This window comes from Schistocerca serialis, chromosome 6, assembly GCF_023864345.2.
Source record: "Schistocerca serialis cubense isolate TAMUIC-IGC-003099 chromosome 6, iqSchSeri2.2, whole genome shotgun sequence".
NCBI classification, from domain to species: Eukaryota; Metazoa; Arthropoda; class Insecta; order Orthoptera; family Acrididae; genus Schistocerca; species Schistocerca serialis.
Genome location: NC_064643.1, coordinates 388010284 through 388027239, shown reverse-complemented (window position 1 = coordinate 388027239; position 16956 = coordinate 388010284). Strand labels below are relative to the sequence as shown.

The window sequence follows — 16956 nt, the reverse complement described above, 5'->3', positions numbered from 1 at the left end:
ACTGGGACATGTTGCGACTGCAAGAAAATGTGAGAAGGAAATGGCTTGAAACATGGCAAGACAATTCACGACTCTTGCATCACGATAACGCACCCGCACATTCATCCCTGTTGGTGCGTGACTATTGCACAAAAAACGGAAATGCTGTACTGCCTCATCCCCCATACTCTCCAGACCTGGCTCCTACAGACCTTTTATTTATTAACAAAGTTGAAAATCCCATTGAAAGGACGAGTATTTGCAATGATTGACTAGATAAAAGAAAATTCGCAGATGGCGCTTCAAGCGATCCAGCAAGAGGCATACCAAGACTGCTTCCAGAAGTAGAAAAGGCGTTGGGAGTGGTGTATCAATTGAGATTATTTTGAAGGAGACCATGCACAACATGTAAAAGATAAGCGTACAAAAATTTTGTAGACAAAGTTATGGAATTTTTTGAACAGACTTTGTACAGAATATGCATCTATGATGATGATGGCAGAAAACTTAGAGATGGAAGAATGGTGAGCTTGCAGAGATGGGCCTGGCTAAAGTGCAAAATACATCAACACCTTCAAAACATTTAATATTAAACATAGATTAATGATGCATCAAAGCTAGCTTTTGACCTGTTAACACATCCTCTACCTGCCATCCTGACAGCTTATCCTAATACTTAGACCATCAAATGTCTCTCCAAACACACAGCACCTTCTGTCGGTGCAATGTGTACACCCTCCCCTGGCAGTAAAGACTGCATGCTTATTTTACTGGAACTCTAGTCTGTTCTCATTTAATCCTCAGACATCCGCACCTCTCACATTTACCATGGCCTTCCTGTACAAATAGAAAGATACAAGAATAGGGATTAGTGTGAAGATACAGCCACACTGTTGGTCCCCCTTAATTACAAACAGCAGAAAGTGACAATCACATGGAGGGTCATACAATTTTCTTAGGGTCAGCTACTACTTCTGGAATCCCACACGCGCAGTGCTCCACAGAAGCCACCCCCCCCCCTCCCCCAAACTCTGCTATGTAGAGCTCACTGGCATTTCAAGGTGCAGTCTTCAGACTAGCTACTACCTCTAAATCCCACTCACTACAAACAGTTTTAGAAAGAACTGTTTTATACAAATTTTTGTCTAAAATTTTTAAAATGGTTCTTGCAATTTAAATTTTATATTATTGCAACCGACACACACACACACACACACACACACACACACACACACACACTCTCTCTCTCTCTCTCTCTCTCTCTCTTTCTCTCTATCTATTGGTTCCACTTAAGACCCTGTAACTGTGATCTGCATATGGTCCCTTGCAACAAGAGGTTCCACTACAGTGAATGAATGCTGTGTCATAACATTGTGTATGCCACTCACTGTTAAGAGATGTTTTACATTGTGACAAGGGAGGATGGGGAGGTGGATAGTGGTAAGCCCTGGGTTGTAGAAACCTTCTCTCTGTTTTAAATATATGATAGAACAAGATTACTGCTCATATTAAAAGATTTATTAGCTGCCACTATTTCTGTCAGTTTTTTGTGGGTGAGCAATGAAGACCATTGTCTGAAAGCTTAGGTGTGATTCCAGTCTTGTTTGCATGTGTTGACAGATCAAAAGCTTCCATTTATGCTACTGATGTTAAAAAAGAGCTCTTGGAAAATTGTCGTAATGTAGGCTTCAATCCTATGACAAATTTATTCTTTTATGAATGCCATTTTATAACATACAGATGGCCTTATATATAAATATGAACTCATTTCACATGTGCAGTCATAATTTAATTCACATTTTGGTCAACATCAATTATTATATATCCAATATCAAAGAAGAGAGATTACAAGTGGAAATAATAGTCACACTGAAAAGGACATCACATACAAGAGAAACTGTACAAGTGTGCAAGTACACAAACACACTGGTTTTCCAGCAACATTTTGCATTCATTAAACAGTCTTACAACTTTACACATTTCAACCTTATACATCACAACTCATTTAGACTTTATCACAAAGGTATCTCATTTCATCTGAAGACTGAGAACAAAATAATAACTGACTGGTGCTTTAAATACTTCTGGGTGTTTAATTGGTGAAACTTGGTTTACATGAAATAACCATCCTACCTTCAGAATGATTTTTACAACAGAAAATGTCTCAACATCCTCCAAGGAACTTGCCATCAGTATCAACGTTAAAAGAAGGTATACACCAAATTATATTTACATGGTCTGAACACCACATATTAATAGCCTCTGTGCCATAGAATGAAAGGTTATTTGTAGGGAAGCACACCTGCTTCAAACTTCTTTATTAGGAATTAATGTACAGTGTATGTAACTCTATATATATCACAGTCCCAAATTTGTTCCTACTCCACTTGTAATACACAGGAGGGGAAAAAATAGATTTAATAACACATTGCTTAATTTAAAGATGTTTCAAAATATAGTAGGTACAAAAACATTAACCCCAAGTTCTGAAGTAAAAATAAGAAATTTAACACTATGGATTTGAACTCACACACGAGTTCTTTATAAAAGATTTTTCTGGCAGTCTCTCATGAAAAACGTTTCTATAATGCACAGACCAAATTGTAAAACTGCAAGTGCAACTTTAATTACATTAATTACTTTTCTTTTTACAAATTTTAAATTACACCATCTACTAATAAATAATATTTACACTGCAGTAAGCACAATGTCTGAATTCAAAATAACAAAGACTAATTAGAAATTAAAGAGAATAAAGGAAAAGAAAAAAAATAATGGATTGCCTAGATCACAATGACATGTAAACATTACAAGTAATACTTTAAAGAGATGCTTTTCTGTAGTTCACTCCCAGCACAATGAACCACTTGTACAAAATAAAGAGTACCTCACTCCTGTTCTCAAAGGTGTATATACACAAACACACGTACACACATAAAGACAAAATATACACTTAATTCATTTCTTTTTAATATGGAGCAGAGAACATGGTTGTTGGTACACCAGGTTGTGGGCTACTTGATTCTGAATCTAATTCCAACATTGTTGGCATTCCTGCAATGAACAAAGAGCTTGGAAAAGATGGTGGAGCCATCCTCAATGGAGTAACAGGATTGGCAGCTGTACTTGTGGGTTGTCCCCCACTTAAACGGGGATCTGGAGTAGATGTCCGTGTGTCTGGTGGGGATGGACTGTCCAAAGTGATAACACTTGGGCTCATGTAACCAGAGCTGCTTACTGCGTTGAAGCTGCCAACTGGTGCTGAGCTGCTGTTCACAGTACTACTAACACAAGATGAATCTGTAACAATAAGATTAGACACTCAGTTTTGCTAAATATATTTGTACTGTTTCACAGTCACAAAGAGAACTGGGAAACTTTATTCAGAATACATTAACCCATTAACTTTTTCACATCGACATACTGGTATAAAATATGCTTGGTGTTCGAACCATATCAAATTCAGGTTAAAACTCAAGCTTTTGAATGTTATCACCATCTTGTCTGTCTATTGGCAGTGTGACATCACTTGGAGAGTGGGATCTGCATATGCAAATGCAAAAAAATCATTGTAGTGGGTATGCCGCCGCCTCTCCCACCAAGCACTGACAGAGGTTGAAGGGGAATGGAGACTACCCTCAGCATAACGTAACCCCTTAATGAGTCATTATTTTTGGATCTTTTAAGACACTCTGTTTTAAGAGCTCATCTGCAGGCCGCAGTAAGATTATAACCTCATCTCTGTTAAAAGTAGTTATTGCACATGCAAAAGCTATCACTTCTTTTATTACGGAATCCCAATACAGTGACACAAGGGAGAGGAAAGATGATGATATGCGTTTCCATACATCTGTGTTCAGTGCAGCACTCTGCTACAATGCAGATTGTCTCCTCTCTGTAATTTTTGCAACACTCATGTGGCACATTGTAGACAACCGGTACTCACAAATCCATGCAGTTTTTCACTGGACACATCGAATCCATCATTTCCTGCAGAAAGCACAATACTGGTCTAATATCACATTTTCATAATATGGGCACAATTTTGTTTAAGATCACTCTGATAGTGGAAGGAATTCTGCACATTCATCTTTTTCCATTGGCTGGATGGGTTTGTGTCTTCCATTCTGCAGAGCATTCTAGCAAGTTTGGGCACATATTACATAAATATGGTCTTAGTTCAGTATTCTGACATCTGCAGAAAATTAAGGATTTGCTGTGTTCTGTGAAAGACATCCCGGATTTAAGACTACTACATTTCTACACAGCATCAAGTAGAGAAATCTGAGGAATCAGAGATAGCAGAACACAGTCTTATAGTAGAACACAAGATCAACTTTGAGATGATGAAGGTCCTTTCCCACACATCCAACTACAGGGGTTCAGTAATAAAAAAATCCGTAGAAATTCTCTTGTGTACTGACAATTTTAACAGAGATAGAGGGATAATGTAAGTGGTGCACATGAAGACACCAAACAAAAATCAACTGTTAAGGGAATAGATGATGAAGATTGACTCCATTCCCCTTCTGTCCTCAATTGCAGCCCGGGCATGGGTGGGTGCATACTGCTGCATTGCCCATTTTTCTGCATTTGCATATCCAGATCCTGCCTTCCAGGTAATGTCACTCCACCAATGGACATCAGAATTCCAAGTGATGTAACACAACAAATGACGAGCTAAAATGCCAACATAAGAAGAAGCCTAACTCCGTCTAGACAGACCATTAACTCCTGACAAATAATGTAATGATAATCTTTGAAAGCTCGAGTTTTAACTCCGACCTGACATGGTCTGAACACTAAGAAGATCTTATACGCAATTATGGAACAGGTTACGTACTGTACAGCATATATGTGCCTGTCAAAGGCAATCTACATTTTCATAACCAGATGTATCCAGCAACATAAAACGTAAGTCTGCCAACACCAAAATACAGAAACACCATTCCTTGGGGGACACCCAACGAGAAAGAGAGAGAGAGAGAGAGAGAGAGAGAGAGAGAGAGAGAGAGAGAGCCCATTTTCACATTGAACTTTTGATCAATGTCAAATCGCACAAACTGTGATTTTTTTAAATTATTTATTTCCTATTGGTTTTGAGCCTGTAATAGCCTAAGCCCATAATTCTGCACATGGGCAAAACAAAAGGCAATTTAATCAACCACACATGACCAACTATATCTATCAGGAAGCATCAGCTAGGTCTGAGAACTTGTTTTGGTAAATGCTGTTTTCAAGTTAGGTCAGATTCAGTGAGTAGAGTTGGTGGAACATCAATGATATTTTGGTTTTGGCCATAAATTGCACAACATTAAACACAATGTGACAGGGAGAATTTTGTGGTGGAGGAACCAATGTTTTGACTATAGGGGGATACTGAACATATACAGAGAAAGGCAGCACAAATGGTCACAGGTTTGTTTAATTCACGAGAGAGTGCCAAATAGATACTGATGAAACTAAACTGGAAGGCTCTTGAAGACAAATGTAAACTATCCTAAGAAAGTCTATTAATGAAGTTTCAAGAACCAGCTTTAAATGACTTCTCTACGGATATACTACAACCCCCTATCTACCACTCACACAGGGATAGCGAGGATAAGATTAGAATAATTACTGCACGCACAGAAGCATTCAAATCATTCTTCCTGTGCTCCGTCTGTGAATGGAACAGGAAGAAACCCTAATAACTGGTACAATGAGATGTACCCTCTGCCTTGCACCTCATGGTGGTTTGCAGAGTATAGATGTAGATACATTCAAAAGCCAAGTACTCTTAGTATTCAACAGCTGTTATAAAATCTATAGAATGTGGCTGATGTAATCTTTTTATTGTTTATATTCTATCTCTCTTAATTAATGTATGAGAGTCCGCCCCTGGTATCTAGGTGGTCAGCGTGACCGAATGTCAATCCTAAGGGCCCGGGTTAGATTCCCGGCTGGGTTGGGGATTTTCTCCACTCAGGGACTGGGTGTTGTGTTGTCCTAATATTCATCATTTCATCCCCATCGAAGCACAAGTCGCCGATGTGGTGTCAAATCAAAAGACTTGCACCCGACAAGAGGCCCTAGTCACCGACATTTAGTTAATGTATGAGAGATTCTGCTGGATCTGGTTTCTGAACTGTGTATTTCCCATTTCTCAGTCGAAGTAATTGAAGTTATTAGAGAGAAGGAAGGAGGCTAGTGTTGGGCTGGATTCTCCCACTATGTGCCTCTGCTACACGAGCCTCTGAACCGCATGACCAAATATATTTATTAGGAAGCATCAGTTACGACTAAGCACTTGTTTTGATAAATGCTGTTTTGAAGTTGGGCCAGATACAGCGAATAAGGTTGGTGTATTATCAATGACATTTTGGTTTTGGCCATAAATTGCCTGACATTTAACACTATCTTGACAGGGACCATTTTGTGGTGGAGGAACCAATGCTTTGACTAACATAATGAAGACTGATTTTTCTATAGTTCCTTACATGATCACTGTATCATTTGGAGGTAGAAAGGCTGGTCAATCAAGATATCTGGGGAATAAATTTATGGCTGACTATCCAATTCTGTTGAGAGCTAACATAATGTTTATTGTTTTTTCAGGTGCAAAACTTTTCCCTCTTTTTAGTGCCTGTTTTGAAATCTCCCATGTGCACTTATTGTGTAAGTTTTTCATAAAACTGATGCCATGAAGATTTAAAAAACGAAACAGATGTTAGCATATTGTCTGTCATGTCTAAAATTGCAAACTTGCTAAATAAGTGCAACAATGTGTACATAAACAGGCACTGTTACTTAATTGATGTTTCCACCCAGATGACGGTTGGTCATCAGTCATCTGGTTGAAACAGTGTGATCCAAGAGATCCATTTGCATGCAAGAAGAGTGAGGTAGCAATGAAAAATAAGATGTTTATGAGAGAAAGTAAAGCTGGTGAGGTAGGACTGCTTCAGTGGAGGTGAGAAAACAAATATCTGTATGGTCTCTCTATATTTGGACATCAATACCTAGAAATGTAGTACAGTATTAATAATTATTTAATTTCATTAACACTTTAGGAACGAAAGTTCATACTTGAAAGCCTCAATAAACTTGCTCTAACTACATGTACATATAAGCCTTGAATCTGTGTTACCTGGTGATGGGAACTTTATCCCCAAAAAGAGTTGTATGTAAAATACTGGTGTGTGTTGAATAGACTGTGAGCAAGTGGTACATCAAGTATTAACTATTAACAAAATTAAATATATAATGCGTCATGGTCCTCAGAACAGACCTGTAAAGCTGTGAATATGGAGAGTTACATATATTTTTTGTTGTTAAGTTTGACTTCTGTAAAAATACTACGTAAATTATCTCAGTTGTTAAGTAAATAAATAAAAGTACTTGGAGAGACTGGAAGGACCCCAGGAACAAAATGCAGTACCAGTTCAGCAATGGGCAAAAATCCAGTCACAGTTTGCAACAAAATACACTAATGGATTTATTGAATCATGTGACAAACTGTTAGCCAATAATTATCTTCAGGAGAAACAAGAAATGTAGTACACATAAAATATATACACTATCCTACCTTTCAGAATACTTAATTTCTGACAGTTAAGATAGTGTATGCAATTTTATAAGTTTCTAGTGGCAGTACTGACACCTGAAGATAAGTACTGGTCAGCAATTCTGCCTCCTAATTTTATAGTTTACTCGTGAGAATTTTTTCTTTTGACACTACTGGAGTTTTATACTATATGTAAGACTTGACATTATCTGCTAAATGACCTATAAGTGAGTCAGTTTGTGCAATGGAGTTCAATGGAATGACTCTTAGTGAACAGTTTCCCAACTTAGTGTCATGTACAGAGGTATTTTATCATTTAGCATCAAAAGTTCTAATTTACTGAGTGAACCTCTATTCTAATTGTTAACACGCAATACTGCTGGTTCCCTTAAAATATGTTACAAACCCCCAATGTTGAGTGACCTGAGGTGACTCGGCAAGTTCCTGGAATGCCTATGTGGAAATGGCTAGATTTTTATTCAAACTACAAATCCCCAATTTGGCATACTAACCTTTTCCACTGTAACACATAATTCAGTACTATTGCTCTACACTACCCAACAAAACATTATGAGATGTTTGATAATACAAAGTTACAGTCTGCAAGTAGCGAAACAAAGACTAAAACAGCAGATCAACCAGTATATGTCGTAGGCTGCAAGCCATAGATAGTATGTTATAGTGAAACTACATGCACAAGTGACTGATTCTAATTTACGTATTTTGCAACCAGTACACAGTCACTTACCAACCCAGCTGTAACTCACATAATCAAAAGTCCCACATATCTTATTCTATTTTTACAAATCTGTATGAGCTATTGCCATCTGTACAGAAAAAGAACTTTTTTTAGTTGAAATGATATGGTTGAATAAGCACACATCTATAGTTTGTCTTAGTGTGACATATTTCACTCTAGCATGGGGCATTCAGTGACATTAAACAGATGCCAACTGAAAGCCAACTATGCTGGAACTTTGCTGCAAAATTCTAACCAGAACATGGAAAATTGTTTCCTAGTCTAACACATAGTTTCAATTATCAAGATAATCCACGATTACTAATTAGTGTTCAAATGGATGCAATACAAATTTATTTCAGAAGCGTATCTTCTGTTACCACGGCAGAGATAAAAATGCACTCTATTCCCTTAACATAAGCTTGCAAGAGTACCGAGTGTTATCTTAGATGTTACCACTATTTTGGAAGTGGGAAGAATAATGTCATCTGCAAACAACCTACCTCTAAAAATTTAAGGGAGCATTACAATTCCACAGTAGCATCAATGTGGACAGAATGACTAGAGGAAAACCGAAGTTGCAATGCAAAATCGGTTGATCGGTGAAGATTTATTCCTGAAATTGAGAAATAATGCTAAGAAAAGTGAGGTGCACACATCTGCTGTAGCAACAACACAACTACTTCAAATCAGTTTAATAAGGGCTGCAGCTTGAAAAAGTAACACTTAATACACTTTCTTCCTTGGAAAAGTTTGGACATTACATTCAAATTCACATGTAGCATAACAGACAGTTACACACAAGTTATCTGAAGATCGTTTTGAGGTTCAGAACTGTTACTTGTAACATCTTTATTCCAGATGAAAATGTGTCATGCTGCTACATAAGGCCACTACTGTATGCACCTCTGATAGCAACCATCTGAGCAAAGTTGTCTTTGAAAATGAATTAAATTTTCTTGTAAATGCTAAGAAAAAGTAATGTTCTTTGCTTTAATTTCCTTTAGTCCACTTCACATCTTAACAGTGATTTTGTCAAATGTGGGAACTACGGCTCAAGCATTTCATCTTCGTGAACTGGAAGGTGGTTATAACATATTTCCCACCATCATAAATTCAGTCTTCACCTAATTCTCGCCAGGACCTATAAAGCAAACACATGCTCATAATGTCTTTACAATACAGGTGTAAACTGGTTTATAGATTAACACTGAATGATGGTAACAATAGATTTTCACAGCAATACTATCACTCAAATGTTAACATGTAACAAAAATGCAAATTGAGTCTGTCAATTCACCTTACTGCCTATTTTGTGTCTTTGATTTAGACTTATACAGATCAGCAGAACATTTTTATCAATGACATAAAGAGACACCACAAACAGTGCAATAGAACTGTAAGTTAATTTGTTGACTAGTTTATGGAGGACGTAGTAATAGGATCCCTGATGTAGACAATCAAAAAGAGTTGAAAATAAATAAGTTGCCAGGTCCAGTTAGAATCCCAGTTTGATTTTATAGAGAGAGATCTACGACACTGGCCCCTTACTTAGCATGCATTTATTGTGACTCTCTCGCCTAGCACAAAGCCCCAAGCAACTGGGAAAAAGCACAGGTGACTCCTGTATGAAGAATAAAAGATCAACACAAAAAATTACATATCAATATCCTTAATATCAGTTTGCTGCAGAATTCTTTAATATATTCTGAGTTTGACTATACAGGGTGTATACATGGACAAGGAAAAAAAATTTCCGCATTTCCCGGTTAAAAAACACTTTCTCCCAGATGAAAATACACTTTTTCCGTGTTAAGTTGGCTTGGTTCAAATGGCTCTGAGCACTATGGGACGCAACTTCCGAGGTCATTAGTCCCCTAGAACTTAGAACTAGTTAAACCTAACTAACCTAAGGACATCACACACATCCATGCCCGAGGGAGGATTCGAACCTGCAACCGTAGCGGTCTCGCGGTTCCAGACTGCAGCGCCTAGAACCGCACGGCCACTTCGGCCGGGCCGTGTTAAGTGACAGTATACTCTTCCTCGGCACTGTAAAACTCATCAGTCCTATGGTTTTATATACGGGAGTAGAATTTCCCGGCACTTTAGAAAACGAAACTCAGAGGGGGGGAAAACATGTTTTGAAAGACCTTTGATGTGCAGCAACATGTACGCTGCATATCTTCGTATTACAAAGGCATAAATTTGAATTCCACCAAACACCGCATGTTACTTTCCAAAACATTGAAATCGAGATTGCGATGCACTTTTGTAAGACAGTCATAGCTCCTGTCACGTGATCTTGCCAGCTGATGGCAGCATAGGACACATGATGTAGTGAGCCAATGGCAATAGCACTCTTAAGTAGCGCGAACACACAAATAAGAAAAGTTAATGGTTTAAATTAATATACACAGCATTCACATATAATATTGGTCTCTAAGATTAATAAGCTGGAAGAGAAGCTAAGCTTTCACATATAATGTTGACCTTTTTTTGCGCGTGTTACACTTTAAGATACATCCCACAAATGTGCCAGTAAAACAACGTAGATGTCTGGTCTTTTGGGCTCGAAATTCTTCTAAATGGTCATCCTCAAAGAGTTGATTTTTAAATGAGAGTCAAACGCTTTGTGATTTAAGAAATTCATCGTACATTCTCGCACATAGTTCATCTGGCGTAAAAGGAAATCTGCTTTGAATTTAACGCTTTTCAAACCACCATTCGCAATATTTTCCCGCGACCTGTTACAAATAGGTTCGTTTCAGCAGTTGCACGAGAAAGCCAAATAACAGGCGTCACCGTGCTTGCTCAGCTACGATGACACAGGAAGCCCATATGTTCGTACGTGTAAAACATTAAAAGATCTTACGTATGGCATAAAAGAAACAAGATATCAGATGATACTTCAAGAGCGTCGGAATTTTGTGAACCATACTAAAACGCATAATTCGGCTTAAAATGCACATTCGTATGTAAATTTTCTTGGAGTACCAGTACTGTATTATCTCATGTTTGGTTCTTTATTATGGCATAATGCCATATGTGCACTTGAAATGCAGTAAACAGTTGAAACTAGCCAATAGTGTGAAATTAAAAACTTCGTTTCAAATAAATTGACTGCCTCAACAGAAAAGATTAACTTTAAGCCAAATCTCTTTACCAAACCGGCAAAAATAACTTCATTGTTCTGTCAGAAAGGTGGAAATAAAATCGGAAATTAATAACATATTTTAGATTTCCGTAATTATGCGAACATATTTTAATTCATTTGATAACTCTAGGCCACAAAAATCCGTTTTGTTATCATTTAACGTCAGAGCAATAAACGAAGAGGAAACAACAAAATCACTGAACGTAAACACAGGTCACGTGGACGCTCCCCACCACAACTCAGACTGCTCTGTGCATCAGTCCCAGATTTACTATATTTCCGAACCGAGGCGATATTAAGCAGTGGCGCCCAGCCACACTTCTGTAACCAGAAGCGGGAGAAGGTACTACTCATACGCGACTCAACTACGCATGCTCAAGAGCCCGCCCGCAACAACTCAAAAGAATCTAATTTAAACAGTTTTCACGTCTCGCTCATCAGAGGCAGTTTGTTGTTTTAAAGCATTGCATAGTCTTCCAAAAGCCTTTGACACACTTTGCTGTTGGCAGACGCTTGTACGAGCTCTGTTTTGTTGTTGTATACGGTGCATTTCCTTTGCAACTTAAGTTTTATTTTCGTTTTCTTTTTTCTCTCGTTCATGTTTTGTTGCTGCAGTATTTTTCTGCTGTAGCGGTATACAGTAATATCCTTTGTTAGAGTATTGGTTCTTACCAGTCAATATCACAAAAATTTAACTGAAAGCTGAAACAATGAAAAATTCCCGGAGTTCTAAACAATTCCCGGGTTTTTCCCGGATGAAAAAATTCCCGGGTTTTCCCCGGATCTCCCGGTTGTCCCGGGCCGTATACACTCTGCTATAGTAAATTTCCTTGAAAAATATTATGAAAAGGACAGATTGCTACTCACTGTAAAGATGACACACTGAGGCACAGACAGGCACAACAAAAGGACTGTTACACATTTAGGTTTCGGCCAAAGCCTTCTCCAGAAAAGTATTACAGACACACATTCACACAAGCAAACATACCTCAAGCCGCTTTGGCCCCACTGCAGATGATTAACAACGGCCTGTGCACGCGGACTAGGTTTCCAGATATGTGAATCACTGGAAGACTTCTGAAGTAATAGACTCCAGTATGTTGTCCTCGATGGCGAGTGTTCATCAGAGACAAGGGTGTTATCAGGAGTGCCCCAGAGAGATGCGATAGGACCGACGTAAATATTTTAAGATGTGACCAAAAATCTTCCATTCAAAGGCTGCAGAATCCAGAATCCTATGCCAATCAAGCAAAACCACTGTGAACATTGAGGCAATCATACCAATAAAGCACCAGGTGGAAGATACCAGTTTGGTAAAACACCGTATTCTGCTATGCGAAAAAGTCCGCAACTGCCTGCTGCACATTCTCATCCAACAGGAATCATCAACCCTTCAAGGTCTTTTTAACGGACCAAAGGCATGATAATTGCATAAGGAGGGATCAGGAGTGCAGGATGGGCAATTGAATGTCACCCACTTGAGTTGGTGTAACTTCTGCGTTATGACATTTGCGATATGGGAACGTGCATTATCAGGAAGCAGCACCTCTTACCACATAGAATTTGGTGCACCATACCCCAACAATGGTTTTCAACAGACATGTTGCTCGTACATATTCTCCATTCTCTGATGGATGTGTACCACTGTTTGTCCTTTGGGAGCCAATAAAAGAACAACAGCACGAGGTCCTCGTTGGAAGCATTTGGTAATAACGTCGCTTCAGTTCAAGTTTCTGCATTTACTGCACGCACATTGGAAGGACACGAATGTAACACTAAATCCCTGTTTACATGCCAGTATTTATATGCCCACAACAGATTCATGCTACATTGCATATATGCCACAGCAATGCCCTCAAACAGAAACTTTTTTTGATTGCCCCCTATACCTGAATGATCTGACAGAAAGAGTGAACAGCAATCTGTGGTTGTTTGCTGATGATGGTGTGGTGTACACAAAGGTGACTGTAAGGGAATACAAGATGACTTGGACAGAATTTATAATTGGTGTTATGAGTGGGAGCGTGCTCTAAATGTAGAATACGGTTCGTTAATGCAGATGAGTAGGAAAAACAATCCCGAAATGTCTAGTAGAAAGCACTAACAGTGGGCTGCTTCATGCAGTCCTATCAATTAAATATGGGTGAATGTTGCAAAACATTATGAAATCAAAGAAACCCTTGAGGACATTAATAGAGTGAGTTGGTTGGTTGATTCGAGGTTAAGGGTCAAACAGCAAGGCCATCAGTTCCTCAATACAGGGGTATTTTATCCGTAATGAGTGATGCCTGTGAAGTACTGATGATGAAAGCAAGTGGAAATGGTAAAATTGAGGCACTGAAGACAAGCCAGAGTTGACAAGTGGGCATCCCCAGGGCCTTGCCTGTGATGGTAGTCATCCCACACACTCCTGCTCGAGTTTATCTAGGCATTTAAGAGCACCCACTATTCAGCATAGCACTATCTCTAAAACAGGAAAGGAAAAAAAAACCATGTCTAAACGCAATTAAAGAAAAGTAAGACGAATCAAAGAGTGAACTGTCATGGAAGTTGGAGTCAGAAGTCCCTATGACCTACTGTGCGGTGTGAGACACCTCAACCCCAACCATCCCACCCCTGCCCCGAAGGTAGCTTGATGTCTTATATCTGAAAACGAAAACCATTTTCATGGAAGAAACAGGGATACAGTTCAACTGTCTGTGAATTGCATACCGATATTTTGAGGCAAAGAATTTATAAGGCTTAGCATGGAGGACCAGAAGAAGGGGGCATTCCACTAGGATGTGAGACTCCACAACTACAATGTGGGGGTGACTCATGTAAAATGAAACTATGGGTCAGCCATATATGACCAATGTGGAAGCAACACAGGACACTGGATTTCCTTTTGAAAAGAACTGAATGAGGAGTGCACTCTCTTTGATAGTGGGGAGTTTATTAGAGAGGCCAACAGCCACATGGCAATCTATCTCTGAGCGAGCTGAGGTCATATTAACACCCGCAAATCCACACCTGGAACTGTCTACACATATGGAGGACGAGTAATTGCTCCTCTAGCCAAACGGATGGCCAGTTCATCCCTGGGATACTCTCATGCCTTGGGACCCAGAGAGAAACTGACCAATCAAGTGTGGCCAAGTTCAGTGAGAAGCTCATGAATAGCATAGGCCACAGAATGACAAGAGTAACATCAGTCAATAGCCTGAAGACTACTCTATGAGTCATACATATCAAATGCAGTTAAGGGAGGCCCATTTCATTTCATAAAGAGAAAGCCTCTGTTAATGGCTATCGGATCTACTGTAAAAACACGAAATGTTCCTGACAACGAAAGGTGTTTCTGACCAGCAGGCGATGTAACAGCATATCCTGCCCTATCCAAAGTTTTAAGAGCAGTCATAGTACAAAATGTTACCACCCTTAAACTCCAGAAGAACTGTACATAACAGACACTGAAAGGTCATGGGGATGACAGACTTTAGGATCTTGAAATAGATTGAGCCTAATATATGGGGTGTACGCGAGAAAACACAGGGTGCACATTCCAGGGAGGGGAAGCAAAGATCGTGCGAGGCGCATTCCAACCAATAGTCCCACCTGTGGGTGAGTGTCAAAAGTTCAATGACACTTGCAAGCAAAAAGAGTGGGCTAAGTGGGATGATCATGGAACTGTCAGGTGGTGATTGCATAAAAGACCAAGAGTTGGTACCATGTGAACTAAGGAGGTAAGATCCTTGATTTGGCAAAGAGACAGACTGCAGGACTATTCCAGTTGTTTCCTGTGGCCAGATGAATTCCACAATAATGGACTGTGTCTAACAATTTTATAGCTGAAGGTGCTGCTGAGCCATAAACTGGCAACAATAGGCCAGCCGAGATGAGATCACAGCCCAGTAAATACAGATATGACTAGCATACTCTGTACATCAAGAGTTGTGGCAAGGAAGCAGAGAGCTTTAGGCTTCACATATAACTAGTCTTTAATTGACAAATATGGGGCAGCCAAGTCAGCTTTCTACCAAACAGAAGCCCCAAAAAATGGGACTGTGCAACGACGTCAAAGTGCTGGGTATCCAAGTAGAGTTCCGGGCCAGGACGGACTGTGGCACCATGAAAGAAATGCATGACCCACATTTTTGCAGGAGAGAATTGGAAACCAGGGGAAAGGGCCCACACAGAGGTCCATTGGTTGGCACTTGGGAGCTGATGTTCAGCTGAGGCTAATGTGTGGGAGCTGTACCAGAAGCAAAAGTCATCAACATACAGTGCAGAGGTAACCAGCGGCCCAAAAGAGATCACTAGCCCATTGCTGGCAATGAGGAAGAGTGTGATAGCCAGGACAAAGCCCTGTGGGATGCCATTCTGCTGAACCCGTTGAGAGATCAATGAAGGTACCAGACTCAAACCTGGAACAACCACTGAACAAAAATTGGTAAGGAGGCACGAAAGCCCAAGTTACTGAATGTAAGTAAAATGTGATGGCTTGAAGTGGTGTCATATGCCCTATGTAGGTCAAAAAGGCCTGCAATGAGGTTTGGCATTTAACCTGTAGGACTGCTGTTTCCAAACGGACCAAATGGTTGGCTGTGGATCCTTCTCCCTTGGAAACCACACTGGTAGGGAGAAAAAGGCTCCAAGCCAGGATAATCTGCCGGCACTCAATTTCAAGCAGTTTGCAGAGCACGTAGGTGAGGCTAGTTAGTTGGTAGCTGTTGAGAGAAGTTGGATTTTTGCCTGGCTTAAGGACTGGGACAAAATACTGAAGGGGCGACGCCTTCGGGCTACATAAGGTTGAAGATCGTACGTAGAAGCAGTCTTTGAGTAACATTCATGTGTTTGAGTATCTGATCATGAACTGAACTGGGGCCGTATTGTGAGATGAGGCAAGAGCCTGATACAGTTACCCGTCGTCAGTGAAAGATTCATTATATGATTCCGCTTAGCGGGGGCTGAACATAGAGGGACATTTCTTCAACTAGTCATTTCTGCAGTTAAAAGCTAACTGGATAAAAAGATGGCATTGCTGCCACAATGTGGTTTGCAAGATGTTCTTCAGCAAGAACCGTAGTGATGCTACGAAGACCATTGTGAAGGACAGGATCTGGAACATTTGATGATCACTGGCAGCACAGAAGACTATGGAACTTGGCCCCTACCCGGAGTGAAGAGGCAGACGTTTCTGGATAGGAGACATAGTGCTTCCAGCATTCCTTCTTACTTCATTTAATAGGACAGTGAGCCTACCAGAAAAAGATGCTTAAAATGATAAGGTTCATCTGCAAAGGATGATATTAACATTTGTTTCATTTAAAAAGCTATGAGTTTTCACATATAAAATTTGGAGGTATTACTTTTCAGCATGCCCTCGCAATTCCAGCAAGTGAAGGTCATGTCCATGACAGTTCCGCTGAATGATCATGTTATGGGTTTCCAGGTTACGAGTGAAGGGGTTGCGAGAACTCATCACACCCGAGTATCACTGCCTGTCATTGATGGGGATGAAACCATATCACTGAGCACTGGTTCAGAATCCGA

The 16956-nt window shown here is 39.7% G+C and overlaps 1 protein-coding gene across 4 annotated transcripts in view; it reads right to left on the bottom strand.

Moving 5' to 3' along the window:
- Positions 1 to 1746: 1746 nt before the first annotated feature.
- Positions 1747 to 16956, bottom strand: part of LOC126483834 (E3 SUMO-protein ligase PIAS3) — a 277101-nt gene continuing 261891 nt past the window's right edge. For 3 of the 4 annotated variants that reach the window (XM_050107036.1, XM_050107041.1, XM_050107037.1), the window contains one exon: positions 1747 to 3279. In XM_050107036.1, coding sequence (XP_049962993.1) covers positions 2948 to 3279 — 332 coding nt within the window. In that variant the 3' untranslated portion in view covers positions 1747 to 2947. Of the gene's footprint in view, positions 3280 to 8767; positions 8881 to 16956 lie in introns of all 4 variants that reach the window. The other variant, XM_050107039.1, reaches the window with a different exon arrangement.